The sequence below is a fragment of the Anomalospiza imberbis genome, chromosome Z (genome assembly GCF_031753505.1).
Source record: "Anomalospiza imberbis isolate Cuckoo-Finch-1a 21T00152 chromosome Z, ASM3175350v1, whole genome shotgun sequence".
Classification (NCBI taxonomy): Eukaryota; Metazoa; Chordata; class Aves; order Passeriformes; family Viduidae; genus Anomalospiza; species Anomalospiza imberbis.
Window position 1 is genome coordinate 40,347,877 of NC_089721.1, and position 18,146 is coordinate 40,366,022.

The window sequence follows — 18,146 nt, forward strand, 5'->3', positions numbered from 1 at the left end:
TAGAGTGAGATCTTTTATGAAAGATCTCTGCAGATCAGAGCAACATATGAGAAAGTGGTAAAAACGTGAACTAAATCAAAACCCAAATATTCAATAGGCTATCATGTTGGAAGGGCAGATGGTATGCTTGACATATACATATATAAATTACAATTAAAGTATTTTCTGTGTTGAAGGTAATATCATCTTTTGAAGATGGAAAGGGATATTAGTGCCAGGATAACAGTACCAAGACATTGACATAAAGTATGACCTAATGCAGTCATAGTTAAACCCAAGAGTTGGACAAGATATTCTGGGGACAGTAAACATCCTGAAACATCCTGATCACTCTGCACTGCAGTTAAAAGGTGAAAAGGGAGTTTGTTGGAGGCAGGCATGAGCAATGACAAATCAGAACAAGGATGATTTCAGGGAAGCCTTCACTGTATAGCTAGACATCTACGCCAGATTCCCTACCTTTTAAGACAAACAGGTACTGGTGCAATTTGAACTGAAATTATCTCCTCAACACCACAAACATCTGCTAAAGGATCAGTCAGAGAAGCCTTCACACAGTAAGAAATACAGTGATGGTCTAAACTATTCTCAGGGAGTAATAACTGGTAAGAAAACAGTACTGAGGGGGAAAAACCAAACAACGCCCCATCAAACTCAACTAGTTCAAATATAGTTTATCCTTTAAGTAGCATACAGCAAATAAGACAGGTCAAGAACCTAAAATTGGAAAACACACTGTGCAAACTTCACCAAAGAAAGGACACAAAATATCTGTTTGAAACACTAACAATAGATACATAAGTAAAGTTTTGGATGAGAATTAAATACTATACCATGTTTCATGGGACAAGGTTCCATCAACAAAGAGCATCAACACTTCAGTGAATGAAAGACTACCTAAAGGACTTGCATTCTAATTCACTACTGGTACTGTAAATGAATATTTATGACCAAATTAGTAAGATTAAGATTGATTGCAACAAGAATCAGAAAAATATCACTACAGACAAAAGGTTTCTTTATCTGTTGTACTGACATCAATTTTGAAGAGTATGTGAATATTTTTTCTAACCAAAGGTAGAAGAAAACCTAAAGATGTTCCCCAAGAATGATTCTTTACAGTAATGTTTTATTTATGGTACACTGAAACACTGACTAATCTCTCACATTTGGCATTTACTGTGCAGTACTACAAGGTATGAGATTCACATTTTTTACATTTACACTTCTGTAAAGGAAATGCAAAGAAGAATGAACTTAACCTGACAAGGTGCAAACATTTTACTGCCTAAGAAAGTATTGCACATGACTCTGAAAGCCTTCCACAGAATTACACCTCCACAAGGAATTCTGCAAAACAGAAAGGCAACTGAACTCACTCATCTTCTTTGAACAAGCTAAATTGAATTAATGAAAGGTCCAGCTCTTGAGCCACACCAAACCATGACAATTAAATTAAATTTACAGAGCTGCTCAGTTCTTCAATGAGTTGGGGTCTGCAGTGGGCAAGGCTTATTTTAGAGACAAGAAACTAACTTACTGTTGTTTTTCATAGTAATTGCTAAACACAAAAGCAGAACAAGATTAGTGAAGGTTATTTCTCACTTAAGTTTTAGGAATTGCATTACAGACATTTTTCCCCCTCAAACTACTGTATTTTGAAATTTATATTTCAACTTACTCAGATTTCTTTTCGCATGTCTTAGATGACTCTTCTATTTTTTTCTCTAGTTCCAAAACAAGTTCCTCTTTGCTCAGAAGGGTTTGCTGTGTCTGCATCAGTTCTTCTATTACTGTTTTTAACCTGTAAAACAGATTTCAGAAACCCAACCTGTGAATGCATAAACTGTATGTATCTGGAAACATTGTAATCTTTTTCCTGAAGATGTAAAAGAGCATTATTTTTAGATTATGCTACTCAGTGCTTAGTGATATTTCTTTTTTTTTGTGTGTCTGGACCTTTACATTGCTAATCTGCATTGTTAGAGATTCTATGTGAGCCTCTGTATACACATAAGGTTACAGAATGATCTCCTGTCTGCAGGTTCTCTTACCAAGAAAATATTTTTTCTAGAATATGCAATGAATTCCACGAATTAATACCTTCCTAATATATTGCTAATTTACGAGATGCTTTAAGAAAGACAAAGGCCTTCTGACTCATAAAGCATGTGTTAAATAAATACACAGAATCAGTAGTTGGGTTGTATTTACTTTTAGAAATAGTAAAAGTACAAATAATCACCTTTTGTTGCAATAATGATTGTATCTTTCTTTAAAATTATCCTTTTTAGGTTACAATCTCTAGTATTGGTTAATTCAAAGTAAAGTACAAAACCACTCAATACTAACAGAGAAGGGATATTACACTTTAAAACCATTACTAACACTTCATAATTACCCCGGTAAGTACTCCAATAACAAAAAAAAAAAAAAATCCATGAATGTACAACATCATTTGCATTCTAAACAATGCATGTAAATGGCTTACATAATGACAACTTCTAAAATGTGTACCAATCAAGAAATTGTTAAGTCAGAACAATCTGTTAAAAATAAATAAGCACATACATATTATTTCCTTTTCATCATTTATCTACACATGTTTAACTATCTTCATTTCCCCTGTATTTTCAAGCCCAATTTCAATAAAATTACTGAAGTAAAGAGTGGAACACAAGCAAAATAAATGTAGCAGTTACCACTGCACAAATCTACGGCCCAAAACCATTCCAGACCAGGGAGTGGTACACTCAACTCTAAATATCTAGGAGGCACATTCCACACACCCATATATACCAAAGTGAGTTATTTGGTTCTAAACACTGAATCAGTCCACTCCTCCCAATATACTTTATACTGTGTTATTATATATGATCCGTACTCAGTCATGCACTTTATTCTAGGAGACTAAAATCACTAAAAAAGGCAATAGAATGAACTACCAAAATTTATTTCCCAAAAGACAAACCATCTACATGTGTTTATTTTGAGATAAGATAAATACTTAAAACATTTCCCTCAAAGTAACATCCTCACAGCTCTGCTTTTCATGTACATTTTTATTAGTTTTAGGCTGTCAAAATCTTTATGCTGAACTTCTCTCTGTTTTCTTATACTGAGTCTCCAAGTTATTACCAACTAACTTTTTTATTTTAATACCTTGCTAAAGAAAGTAATTTTAAAAAAATTAACTGGTTTTTGATCAGCTTTCTAAACAAAATTTTAATCAACATTGTATTTGCTTAACAAATTATTTACAGGAAGCAGATGTTTTATCTAATGATCCAGCACCAACAGTCATGAAATTAAAACCAAAAGGATTGAGTATATACATGCAGATACAACATCTTCATCAGATTTTATATTTTACATTCCAGCATCAGATTAAAACATTAACTTGATGTAGTTCTTCCTGAAGCTTCTGAGATAGTTCAGGACACTTTTATTTATCTTAGAGAAAAGAAAAAGAAGCTACCAGGTACACCAAAATCCCTTGCCTCCTTGCACTCCACTTGTATTCTTTGTTTAAACAAGAACTTTCATTCAAACTGGCTACAGCTGATAACTCTGCATCTGTCTTGTATCATCTTGGCTGTAGTTTGCCAAAGGAATTTTCTTGTGGTCTCCTATTTGCCTTCTGGATACAATCAGTTTACAAAAGGGTTTCTATGACTTAACAGTTAATCACTGTAACACTTTAAAAATCACACAATACCCCTACCTGGAAAGCTTTCTTTCATATTTATTTTGTTTTAAGCTCTGTTCTGCTGCAACTATCAATTAAAATAAATGTTTGATCTTAGAGAACTCATATTTCAGAATAATTGGACAGTACTATGCTCATTGATCAACCTTTAGCTTATTCTGGTTGCCTCCTCTCAACTTTTAATGCATAACTCTTCAAAGCATCAACTCTTATTCTGCTACACTTTTCAGAATTTCTCAGTATTATTCAGTGACATCTATGAATATTAATTAGGAGACATCATAACTCATTGCTTAGAAAGGTTAGCTAGTCAACACTGACTTTTAACTACCAAACTACCTAAATGACAAAATTTTATTAATAAATACAAGTTTAGCTTAAAATGTAAAAAACAGTTTTCTCATCACGTTCCCTTAAAATATACGTTGTTAAAACTGTTAAACGGTTATGTATGCAAAGCTGTCATTTTTCTATTGCATAGTCAATAAAACAGCTGATTCAACCAAACATTATTGATCAGAAATCAATATAAGTCTTTGAATGTTTTAAATGTTCGTAAAATAAATCCACCATGTGCACTTCTTTGGTAGATACTGAAGGTAGTTCTCTACAGAAACATAATGCAGCATTTTAAAGCCCCAAGGCCACAACTTTAATACTGAAGATCAAAAGTCAAATTTCTATTGTTTCACCATGTACAGAGCTGACCTTTTTAAAGTCATCAACCATGGATAAATGATGACACTTCTCTTGCTTGCAAATTTCTAGTCATACACAGCTGACAGAAATATGAGTGGGTTTTTTTTTTGTTGCAGTGGCTTTAAGGCAAGACTATAACAAGATATCTAAAACACACTTAACAAGACATACGAGTAAAGACAGTTACTGAGAACTGTAACAAAAAATGAAGGGTTCGCACCTGCAATAAAAATCAAAAGGACAAAGAGGATAATAATGAACAGGTTTTACAGTCCCAGGGAACAGTGGAACTTCAAAAATAATCTGCACTGTCTAATGTGTTCATAATAATCCAAATAAATGGACAGTTTGAAAAGTGACAAAATGTTGATCATACAATGTTATTTGAGGTAGGAGGAAGGCTGAATGTGAAGAATAAAAAAGGATTATTCTGGACCTTATGACACTCTGTACCTGGACTGTCATTTCAATACGTGTGGAAATAGGCAAATATATAGTGGGGAAAAAAATAATCCAAAGCTTTATTTATGTAGAGAATGGAGCATGGGTCTAAAATGATCACTACCACTCAGAAATGATATCTTGGAGATACAGTAGATAATTCTCTGAAAACACTGGCTTGATGAGCTGCTGGGGTCAGAAAATCAAATTGAATGCTTCTCTAGGATTTGTTAAAACCAAAGCAGAGTAAGAGCACAGGAAACCTTGAAAGGCTTCCCTTTAAACTGTGTATCTGAATTACCTGTGAAATTCTAGTCATTCATCTCAAAACCAATACAGCAACCTTGAAAACATTCAAATAAAGACAACCAGATGGATAAAGGATGAGTAAACTTTGTGAAAGGACAGATTAAAGCTAAAAGATTCCTCTGAAAAAGAGATCACAGAAGTTGAACAGAAATTTTTACATTATCATAGGCAGAAAGGAATAGATTGTTCCTCTTCTCTTCCAAAACAAAAGCTTAAGAAAGCTTTTCATAAAATGAAGAAAGGCAACAGCAGGTTCACAAAATAGGAAGTTAATTTCTAGAATTCCTTGACCAAAAAATTCAATGGACAACACATACTTTTAAACACTGAACCTGAATGAAAAAGATCACAGAAGAAAAGTACTTCCAAGGATATTATAAACTACCTCCATGGCCATTAAATACTTTTATATCAAAATATTTGAGAAATGAAAATTATGGGAGGCTGAGAAAATATCACTATATGATCATTCGGGTTTTGTTCTTCTCTCAAGACTTTTTCCTGTTGTCTAACATGGGAATGAAGAAAGTTGAGTGTCTGTCTTTGGTCTGATCTACTATGGTTTAACTGTTTTTCTCAGAACCCTAAATCTATACCAGAAATTTAACACCTTAAAGACAGCAACGCTTAAAAGAGCTACCTGATTCAAGTTCTAGAAATAATGTCACACCATAAAATTTCTCCAATTTGCAAAACCATATCAAGTTGATGAATGGTGTGCAACAGGACACTATGAAAACTGTACTGAAAATGTACGTAAATATACAGACATACATTTATAACAAAATTATATATTTCATCAGAAATGTTTATTAGAAAAGCAAGATTTTATCTCTTTCATTTAGATATGCTGCTGTCTTAGTGGATACAAAAGGCAAGCCAAAGGCAGACTGTTTCAAAAATTTTAATATTCAGTTGAAAAGGGAGGCTTGATATCTATATATTTCTTGCTACTCTGATGAAGTACATCAAGATGTACAACATCTCACAGTTTAGGCAGGAATAATCTCAATATAGCAATGATGCAGAATATATTAAAAAGAGAAGCATGTTTAAAGGAATTGGGGGGGCTTAATTATCATGGGATCCTTTCATAAGTTAAAGCTGCTTCATGACTAAATAGGTAGATACTTCATATTAAAAAAATATTTCGGTATTTTTGAATGGAAAATATTCAATTATCAGTGGAACAGATTTACAGAAAGTAATCAAATTATATGGAGAAAAAAGAGAGAATGAATAATAGCCTTAAAGGGAATTAATAAAATCCTGAGTTTCTGTCATATTGAGAAAACACAGAGATGAGAGTAACCTGCAGAAGACACTGCAATATGTTTACATTTGAAAATACTTCACACTCATTTTTGTTTTCAGAAAAACTTACAAGAAATAAAGATCAGTTTGATTAAGGAAGTGAAATTGAAGAAAACTAAAAAAAAAATTCCCACAATATATCATCGATGTCTTATTTGCATCAGTTATACTTTCTAAGGGGAAAATATTTCAGTTAAGTCTCACATGAATTGAAATACAGCAGACACAGCAAAAACATCATCAACCAATGAAAGCCTGAATTTCCCATTTTTAATGCATGATTAACAGTTGCAGTCTCACAGATGGCCAAACAGAACCATTTTATGTCAAAAGTTGAGGCTGATAATATACAAACATAATAATCTCAGCAGTCAATTCATTCCCTATAACAAATGATTGAAGGTGAACTTGGTAAAAGTAATGAAAATATTTAAATAGGGCATATATTAACAAAACAGAGAGGTAGTTCATCACCCTGAATATCTAAAAGCTCTGTGAAATGCTATACAACAGCTACATCTGTGTTACTAAGTTAATGTATTCTAATGTTTATAATAATGAATAACAATCTCCTTTACAAAACAAAAGCAAACATTTATAAAACAAGAGAAAAATAAAACAAGAGAAATAAATTTATTCATGAAAATTTTCTACAGTGATTTAAATCACTGACCACATAACTCTACTCAGTGGTTTCATCAAAATATTTTGATGTTTTTCCTAGGGTAATGAATGTGGAAACACTTCTGGGAAAATGAACCAGCACCTTCCCAAGGAGGACTCATCATAGATTTGGGGCATTTTATTAAATGGCATAGAGAATTACATACTTTGAAAATAAGGGCAAGTTTTTGAGGAGACTAAGGAGAAGGATTTTGTGCAAAGAACAGTACAACCAGCATGGGAAAGAGTCTGTAGCCTGAAAATATTACACTTAGAAATTGGACCTTAAAAATGGAGACACAGCCTTGCAAGGATCTAAGTGAGCATAGATATAACATAGAATAGCACTTCCAAAGGATGAAAGATTTGTCAAGACTTACATGACTTGCAAACTTTCTGCTGTTAAATTATTCCACATGATCTCATTAGCTTGAAGGTTTTCATTTTCTTCTAGTAAAGATGTATCAAACTCTATTTCTTGTTCAACAACTTCTGATGACCTAATTTAGTAAATAATTGTTATAATTTCAAAATCAACATGTATATTTGAGTGGATCATAGAGCAAATCATTAGGTTTTGAAGTATTTAACAAGACTGTAGTTAAAATTATATATGAAGTATAAGGATAGAGAGCAATTGGATAAATATTCTTTTTCCTGTAAAAAAAACACAATTCTAAAATCTCATGAGAAAATAAAACGCACTACAGTTCTTCTAATCAAGTTCACAGCACAATCAAGGTTCTCAAGGACTACCAATGTGAATGGGTGACTCTTACCTGCTTCCATCATAAACCTGCAGGTGACGACCACCAATTCACATATAACAACAACAAAAAGATAATGCAAGTCTTAGAGCTATTTCTTCATACACTAAAACAGAGTAATAGTTCGATAAATGGGAAATACACTTTTTAAGTAAGAACTTTCTTGCGTTATCTGCATGTTCTCAAGTCTCAACCTGCAGTAAGTGCAGAGCACAAATGTACTTAGAGTTGACTTTCAACTAGAACAAGTTTAGCCCAGAATGCAAATTGCATCCAAATAAACAGTAAATTGTCTCACATTGAGTCTAGACTGTAATGTGTAGTCTCCTGTCAGTACCAAAATTATGGCTCTTCTCATGTAACTGGAAATTTGTTTTTCTAGGGCCAGCCAAACAGACTGTTCAGCCAGCTTTCTGTATGTGCAAAGTAAAATAATTTTCAAATTAGGATGAAGTTTTACAAGTAACGAGGTAAAAGGAACCAAACAGAAACAAATTCCTCTGAACACTTAAGCAGTTGCAGGGTTTTCTCAAGAAGAAACATGAAATGAAAATGCTTACCTGTGAGTATCTATGAAGTCATTATACTCAGAGTTAGGGTCTATCTGTTCCACCGAGGCCTGGATCTCTTTATGGACATTCACAATCTCTTCTGTTACAAGACTGGTGATCTCGCTATACTCATCCAATATCCCTTTTCTAGAGAGGAAAAAAAAGTCTAGTGTGTAACATGGCACTGAAGGCATAGATGGCATTGAAGATGCTTCAAATTTTCAATTTGTTGTTTCTACAAAGTCTTGTTCCAACTGGCTAAAAAGGGAAAAATATGAAAATATATTATTCAAAGAAACAATGCATCACCTGAGGACTTTCCTCTACAGGCTTAGGCTGGCTAGAGTCTCTTAAGACCACACTCTTTCTGATTTCAGTGCACCAACATACAGCATAGCTAAACTAAAAACTGGAGAGATTACAAGGAAAGGGAATGGATAGAGTTCAGTGATGACACTCTTCTTCACACAGGACTTCAGGACTTCACCTGCACTGAATGTGAGAAACGACCGTTCATGTTAAAATTTCAAAGGTTTTTTAAACCTCAACAGACACAACAAAAGACTGAATCAGGAAAAAGGCCAGCACTGGGAGCGTGGCCAACTGCCAGAGGCTCATCCACAAAATGGCTCCACCTTTTATACCCCTGGTTGGGGGGTAATCACCGCAGCCAACCCTGGCACCACCCAAAGTCTGTCAGTCAACTCTTTGCTGTTTATTGGTGGAGGCTACTTTCTTACAACATGATCAGAGGTCAGGTGTTGTCATGCCACACCCCCCTAGTAACAAGCTTTTCCCATTCCCATCTGCCCCATGCAAGGGGCACAAGGACATGCCCTCCCTCCACATGTCCCTGACAACCAAGGCAGTGTCCAATGGCAACCATACAGAGAGGAAAAGGGGACTATGGGGAGAAGAGAGGGTGTCCCAGCAAACTACAATAACATAACCATACATCAACGAAACTTCTCCTAACATCTATACAATATTAATCTCTTAATTGTGAGAGCCAGTCATTGCATTACCTATTTGTAACACTGAAGATTTTCATATTTCATGACAAAATATAATCTGGCATAAGGGAAAACGATTTACAGAAATGCATGCATTTCCTTTCAACGCTGATTTTCCGTCTCGTTCTAATGTTTTTTTATATCTATTATTTGTCATTCAAACAAAAATAGACATAAATTACAAGTAAGCATATATTTACAAGAGGAGAGAAAATTAACCAAGAAGTTGCTGTGAGCAAGTACAAGCCACTCAAGCTTGTCCTTACCTGCTTCCAAGAGTGGGAAAAATCAAATGAGGAGTGAATGGCAGAGGAAGAGGTGGTATTGTGACACTACTCTTAATAGCATCTGGTGACACATACTTGGAACACCCTTCTATTCTCCTTAACTTTTAGTTTTCCTTGCTAATGTACCTTCATAATTATTTCCTATTTCATTTTTATCTCTGATAAATTTGCTAGTTTTCCAGAATCTGAAGCATGGTGGCCGTTCAAAAAACACTGATGAATTTTGGCTAGCCAAATATGCAGAGGAAAAAGTGTAAACACATTTTTCCTGGATAAGATCTCAAGTTACGTTTGGTCTGTAAAAAACAATGGTGTGACAGGATTTTTTCAATGCACGTGTACTGAGCAGAAAACAGACAAGAGAAGGCATTAAATCTTGTCTTTTCTGAGAATATGATGTGTGAAAAAGTTCCAGAAAATACTTCATGGAGTGTGATGGAAAGATAGCTGAACATCAACTACAGCAATGCCATATCTAAGAGAAAGAGAATCTTTATCAATTACAATGATAAAAAAGAGGGGAAAAAATAAGCAGCAATATTAATCTATACTTTTTCAGGTTTAAAAAACTAATTCACCTGCAAAATTAGGGTTATCGAGGAAGTTTAGTTTCACAGAGGTTGTCACACTAAGCTCTACATTTGAAATCAGCATCTCTATATGTGCACCAAAGTTATTATAATAGAATAATTTTCCAATACATTCAGAATTCACAAAAATGTCTAAGTAGTGACAAAAGTATTTTTTACAGGTTTTTACTCCAGGAAGAGCAAAGATAAGTTTCAATAAGCTCTTGTTCCATGATAAATTTCCTCAGTTAATTATTATATCTCATGCTTCTAAAAAAAAAACCTGAATTAGAGCACACACATTTAACTGTAACCTTTTGCTGTAATCTTACATACAAAATTAAAAGGACTGTACAGGGAGTACTACAAAGATTTATTTCAATACCAGCACCTGAACCAAAAAAATTAAAATGTTACTGCATAGGGAAGCTAATGATGCCTGCACCATATAAAGTGTGGAATCCCCCTTTCCCTCACTTCCTGTGCACTGAAATCAAGATGAATTCTGACTTCAGAATAGGCAAGAAAATTAATTAAATAAGAGTGTTTCATATCTAAATAAAGAACACTTACAAAAAAAGGTAACCACCCTTTGGTGCTTACAAACCAGAAAGGAGGACTGAAAGTCCTCAATATCTGTTCTCAGATATTATCACTTTGCACGTACTCTGTAATGATGCAAGAATGATCTTTTAGGAAAGAGGTCATAGTATTTTTAAGGGGAGACTCCATACAGTGAAATCAAGTTTACATAATCCTGTTCATCCTCCCACCCATACCATTAACTATGCATCTGATTGTGGCTCTTCCACAATCACTTTCAAGACAGTTGGGCAGTTTAAACAAAATTTATTGCTGGTGGAATTTCATAATAATGACTACCAGAGAGGCAACAAACTTGGTATAGTCTATTAGCTGAAGGAGCAATCATGAGCTCAAATATAAACACTACAGTCAATCTGTAAGAATTCGTAAGAAGATGTTGTCTTATTGGTAGGCTTAAGTAAGCACTCACAACTACCGTCTGCATCATTCAGATACACTTTTTTTAACTGTTATCCCTTGATATACAAGTAATTAATCACAGCTTCTTATTTCCAACTATTCTTATAAATTAATTAGAATACTACACATAAAAATTTTACAAGTTAGAAATATTTAAGAATACATCTTACAGGGCTTTAATCATTTCTTCTTGCATCTTCTGTAGTGAATCAAGTAAGAGAGGAAGTGTAGTATCATAATATTGGTGCTGATGTAACTGTGCTCCTTTCAGTGCCAACACATACTGGTTATGCAACATATGAAGTTTCATAGTGGCTTTTTCACACCGATCTTTGGCTTTCTCTGTCTCTTTTCCTGCAAGAAAACAAAACAAAAATGCACATGGTGATTTAAAAAGTATACAGACCTACAGATAACACACCTGCTAAATTTATGTCACGTTTGCCCCTTTTTCTACAGTAATTTTTAAGGTACGTCTCTGAGCAAGGTAAAATCCAAACACTTCCAATTAATTAGTATGATCAAATGTCTTGGTTTTCTAATTAATAAACTTTGTAAGAAAAAGGTTATTTTCTTTGAGCAGAAATGTAAGAATTCCTTATCTAAAAGTATATAAAAACCACAAGTATAAAAATAATACAATTATCAACAAGAAAGACATTTCAGATGCATTACTATCTCAAAGCTTTTATTTGCAAAATCATATTTTTAGAAGAGAAAGAGATGTCCTTCTACACTAGATTCACTAAAAATATATTCTTTTTTTGTATTCAAGCATTTCTATTGCTACCTATAATCCTAAATGTAATCCAAATGCACATAGAAATGAGATCTTGGGGTCAGTACAGCAAGATTGATGGAAATATAAACTCAGTGTTCAGCAACTGCTGAACACAATGTTATTTAGCAATGGAATAGACTGGGTTGTTATGCTACTGATTAAATCCACTTAAAAGTATGCAATTTGTTGACCTCAAGGAGGATATATCTGACAAACAAAAGGTTTAGAAAAGGGCAATACCATCAGAAAGGTAGGAAACAAGACAAATACAGAAAGAATTATTGCAGTGAAGGGTCCTGAAGCACTAGGAGTCTGAGGAGGAACATGTAAGAAGAGACACAGTTAACAGACCTGCACAACCTCTTTCAATGTAAAAACCATACATTATATGGCATTATATGGAAAAAGTAAAAGCAAAGATCTTCTTCAATGAGCACGCAACCAATCTATGTACTCTTTTGGTAAAAGTTATCATAAACAAAAAAAAAAAAACAAAAAAAAAAAAACAAAACCCAAAAAAAAACAAAAAAAACAAAAAAAAAACAACTTAGATGGTTTAATAGTGAAGGGACAAGTGTATTTAAAAAAAAAAAATCCTGAAGAGCTACTAAGAACTAGGACAGCACTTCTGACTCAGAACTCCCTAGGTAACCAAAGCACGTTTTTATCACTTTGTACTCTCCTATGGCTCTCTAGAAACTTGCTACTTCACACCACTGTCAGCTACATTTCAAACACAGATTAATAAGAATTAAAAGGATATTATGTCTTTCATTTAATTGAAAACAATCCAACTGCTGACCTAATTTTGTACATGGAAGGTATAGATTTCTTATACTACAATTTATGTGAATTACTCTGTACAAAAAAGACAAAGCATGTCTCCAGAGCTGTCACCAGAGAAGAATTTTTCAAGTACGTATGAATTAAACAATCCACTTTAAAATTTTCTATAGAACTGTTTTGGAAAGATAACATTCACAAGTCTACCTTAAACTTTAGCCAGACATAGCAGATTTTGTCTTTGGCAAACCATCTAAACTCATGTTTCATGAGGAGACCAATTTTTTTTAATTTCCCCCCCAAAAAAGCCCACACTATTTATTTCTAAATGAAATGTAGACCATTTATAAGGGGAAAAATAATCCAACACATTAGAATAATATCCCAGAAGTTAAATACCCCCAAATATGCATGTCTGACACCAGCACAACAATGTAACAGGATGGTGTAAAATCTTATTTTCACATTGGCCTTTGGAACTAAATTCCTCCTGTATATACATTATTCCTGACCAGAAAACCTCAACAAATTTCAGAGTATCATACAGAACTATCATACAGACTTTTTTCTAAATACAATAGGCTACAGAGTCAATTTGGTCATCTTCAGTGTAAAACATAAACACCATAAGGTCTTTCTGGAGAAGGAAAGGTATGTGGATCATGGAAAAATACTGGAAGGTGACTGAAGAAAATTTGGAAGGGAAGGGAACAGGTCATGTACAGGTCATGTACAGTTACAGGATGAAGACTGGATGAAAAAGGAGAGGACAAAGCTGTTGGAAGCCAAGGCTGAAATGCTTTCCTTGCCAGTCCATAGTGAGACACATCGTTCAGGGAAGCCAGAATACTCAGGCAAGGTGGTAGCACAGGCAAAAATGCTGCATTATTTCTTGGGTTATTCTGTGTTTGGCTATTCCTACTCAAACATGCCCTAGATTACATAATCTAAAATCATCTCCATATGTCGTAGTTTAAGACCTATGAGTTGTTTATGTATGTGTTTAAAATACATTCCTTATCAGTTTTCAGCTTATGAAGTGTTAGCACAACTAAAATCATAACATGTACCATCAGTATAGGCTTGTGACCTGTGAACTGCAACAAACCACCTTCAACAGCTGAACTAAACTGAAAATTTACACTAAAATTATCAAATCCACATAACTCGCAGTTTAGTAATACTATATCTCTTTCAGAAACCTCATTAGCATCTAAACTATCTGATTTTCCCATCTACTTTAAGGACTAAATACCTGTGCTACATGTTACTCCTCAGCAGAACACCTCAACTAATTGTGACATAAATCAAATTATCATATTCACTCAGCTTTAAAATAGAGCCTTGGATCTATATTTAATTCATGGAACACAGTCACAGTATTATTTTCATAATGTAATTTATTTTTAAAGTAGCAAAATGCAGTGAAGCAGCATACACAGTTGTTCTACATATCAATTAGCACAGAAGAAAACATCCAATTTCCTTTATCTCTACAATGAATTTCATAAATATATATAATTTTACTGCCATCAGCTGTTGACAAAATGGCTTAATGTTAATAGAAACTGATGGGTATACAATATGTCACACCATAAACCATACTGTGAAGCTTGTAAAATTCAATTATGAAAGTTTTATATTTACCAAAAAAATGGCTGGCTTTTTCACTCATCCTGGAGTCTAGTATTTCAATTCCTAATAGAAACACTTTTAAGATTTTACTGTATACAGTACAACACAGCCATCCAGGAAAATAATGTTTTAGTCTATTTTCAATTAAAAGGCAGATTTGCTAATCCGAAGTTCTTGCAATCATAGTTATTAGACTCTTGTCATCTAATACTCACCTAGAATAGAAGAAAAAATAGTGGATGGGACAATAAACTGAGAAAATTTCAGCTCATAATATTTATTTCATCTTTTTGTAAATCACCATCAATATACAGTGCAAATGCCGCAGGGAAGCTGACCTTAAGGAAATAAACACTGCAGATAGAGAAAGTTTTCACACATATTTTGGCTTTAAAAGAAATAATTATGCCAATGAGCTCAGGTTTTTCCCCTCTTTCCCAGGTTTTCCAAGTCCTTCCAGCTAGACATTCAGCCATTCTTAAGTGATGACAAAGTATTCATAAAAGAGGCAAGAGAGATCATTATAAAGGCTTAGCTCACAACAGACAAACTAAATTTCTAGATTTATAGCTCCTGGTATTGAAACGTGACCTTTGGCTTCAGCACACAATAAATGCCATCCCATGTAGATATGCCAATGACACAATATTACACAAGGCCAGCTTCTGACAATTAATTTCATTTCTTTTCAAATCGAGCCAGTGACACATTGTATGTCAAAATATATGGTTACATCCCTCCAACAGAAACCTAGTGAATAACCTTAAACATGCTAAAACTGTGGAAATAGACAAACAAAATGAAAAACAGAAGTACAAGGTGAGTAAACAAATAAGAAGGAAGTCTTTATACATAAATAAAACTGTGGCTAACAATCCACAGAAACTGAGGACTAAAACATATGCCAGGAACATAACCATCTCTTGTAGTTCAGGGATTGCAAAAAGCAAATCCATCCAAATTTCTGGGTATAGGTAAGTACAGGGAAGAGCAGCAGAGGCAAAGTCATAAGAAATGTGGGCAGCAATGACACTGCTAGAGGAAATCTGGACAGCACCAAAAGTGACTACAGAGCCCTAGGGGCAGACATGAGAAGTACAAGGGACCAGGCTGCATCCTCCTTAATCCTGCCAGTGAAGGGCAAGGGTGCAAGGAGAGCACTGACAATACAGGCTGGTAAGTAGCTGCAGAACCAGTGTCGGCCACGGGGGTCTGGATTCTACAACCATGAGATCCTTTTGCAGACCGCCATCTGCTTGTAAGATAGGAAGCCCCTTCCTAAGCAGGGTAAAAGTATTTTTGTCAAGATGATTGACCTCATTAGGAAGGCTTTAAACTAGGAACTACACAGGTTGGAGAGGGTGACCCACAGTCCTGAGGAAGGAGACTGCTAGGGAAAGGGCATGGTAAGATGGGAAGGGATCAATCACAAAGAAAACAAAACAGCAGGTGCAGGTGGGCAAGAAGGTTCCTGCAAAGCACCAGTGTGAGAAGTTCCACAAATCCTTTCCAGGACCTCAACATGCTGGGATGACATGCCTGTGTATTACTGTATGCAGTGTGAGCAATAAGTGTTGTGAGCTGGGTGTCTGTGTGCAGCTGTAGGGACAGGATATTGTCAGGATCATGGAGGCAGGACTGGAGCAATGCAATGGAGAGTTAAGATTCCTGGGGAAAAGCAGTCCAGGAAGTCAAGGAGAGGGAGTTGCCCTTTACATGAGAGAGCAGCTGGAGTGCATGGAGCACTGCCTCAGGATGGATGAGGAGTGACAGAGAAGGAGCAACCTTAGGGGTTGGGATTATGGAGGGAACAGTCAAGGTCCCACAGAACACTAAGCAGCTTGGCTCCAGAGTTGTTGCAATTTTCTGGATTAAAATCCCAGTAAGTATGACAGTATTTGATTTCAGAAAATTTTTACACAAAAAAGAGGGGAGAATCAGAGCTTTTGCTATTTTTCTTTTTTCTTTTGTTTTTTTTTTTTAAGGAAGCAATAATCCTCCCCTGAGTAAATATGCAAATCTTGACCATATAATAATTTTTAAAACAGAAAAAACTTTTCTTCTCCAGTTTGACTTAGAAACTTTTATTTTTGTAGATACCAGCACTAAACTATAAAGCTGTCAATGCATATAGTGATCTACAACACATTTCTCATTGTTTATAACTGCAGTTTTTCAATAACTTTCCAGAACTGCATTTATCTTTCCATCTACACATTTTTTTAGCGTTTTCAACCACAGAGACAATTTCTGAGTATTTTGCTGTCTTTACATTTGTTTATCAATACCAAAACGCCAATACAGTCACTTCCTTATTTATTTACACTTTGGAGATACACCTTTTCACAGAGCATTATTTAATTGTGCCTGGAAAAGAACACTCCATTACATTATTTGCTTACATTATGGTACTGAACACATTTTTTACACTCATGAATAAGATGGCCATGGCTTTCAAATAGCTCTTTTTCTATAAACATTATTTTTTAATACAACAAAATATTTTTACATTAGAGAATCATAAAACTTGACTCAGCTGCTCCACAGACTTAAACTGGAGCAAATACTAGTGGGACATGGTCTTTATCTCAATTGAATTTTAGTATGGACTAAGCACTTAAATTACAGCAAATAATTTAAAAGCCTAGATATGATGGGGGAAAAAAGCCCTACTTTTATACATAAAACCAATGTAATTATGTATATTTATGTTAACTGATTCCCAATACAGTACATTACACAACTTACAGTTAGATCTTGAGAAAAAAATCATTGCACCTTGCTTTAGGAGGCAACCTTCTAACTTCTCCGCTTCTATTTCCTCATAGTTTGTTCAATTTCCCAGATTTTCATTGTGCAATAGGAAAGACACAGGTTGTAGAACTTGCTCTGTAATTGATTACTCTGTATTACCCACTTAACTGATTTCAGGACCTTCCTGACCCAAATTATCTTCTTAAATTCCATATTTCATAATATAATGCTAGAAACATCTAAATACCATAGGTGATTATGAAAATTACTTCCTCATACAATAGTTCTTACTGATCCCAAAAAAACCACCAGTGACATGACTTTTGAATCATCTGGACTCCCATACTGAGCCTGGCTTCACTTCCCTAAGGCTAGGCCAGGCTTGGATATTCCAGTTGGAAGGGACCTACAAGAATCATGAAGTTAAACTGCCTAATCAATTCAGGGGTAGCAAAAAACTAAAGCATGTTTTGGGGGGCATTGCCCAAATGCCTGCTAAACACTGACAGGCTTAGGGCATCAGCCACCTCTCTGGGAAGCCTGTTCCAATGTTTAAACACTCTCTCAATGAATAAATGTTTCCTAATATCAAGTGTGAACATCCCCTGGCATGGCTGTGAGCCCTTCCCATGTCTGGATCCCAGGGAGAAGAGATCAGCACCTCCCTCTCCTCTTCCCCTCCCCAGGAAGCTGCAGAGAGCAGTGAGGTCACTCCTCAGCCTCCTTTTCTCCAAAATGGACAAACCCCAACTCCTCAGCAGTCCCTCACAGGAAAGCCCTTCCACCAGTTCCACTGCCCTCCTCTGAGTGCATCCCAGTGCCTTCACATCCCTTCTGAAGTGTGAGGCCCAGAACTACCCTCAGAG

General features: G+C 35.0%; 1 protein-coding gene across 14 annotated transcripts in view; it reads right to left on the minus strand.

The window, feature by feature from the left end:
• The window catches only part of FER (FER tyrosine kinase), a 153,020-nt gene that overhangs the window by 103,078 nt on the left and 31,796 nt on the right, over positions 1–18,146 (minus strand). For all 14 annotated transcript variants that reach the window (XR_010994640.1, XR_010994641.1, XR_010994642.1 and 11 more), the window contains 4 exons: positions 11,498–11,681; positions 8,463–8,600; positions 7,516–7,635; positions 1,682–1,804 (listed from right to left, as the gene is read on the minus strand). Coding sequence is in view for 11 of the 14 variants with exons in the window: in XM_068177444.1 (XP_068033545.1) it covers positions 1,682–1,804; positions 7,516–7,635; positions 8,463–8,600; positions 11,498–11,681 (565 nt within the window). In the remaining 3 variants the exon portion in view is untranslated. The remainder of the gene's footprint in view (positions 1–1,681; positions 1,805–7,515; positions 7,636–8,462; positions 8,601–11,497; positions 11,682–18,146) is intronic.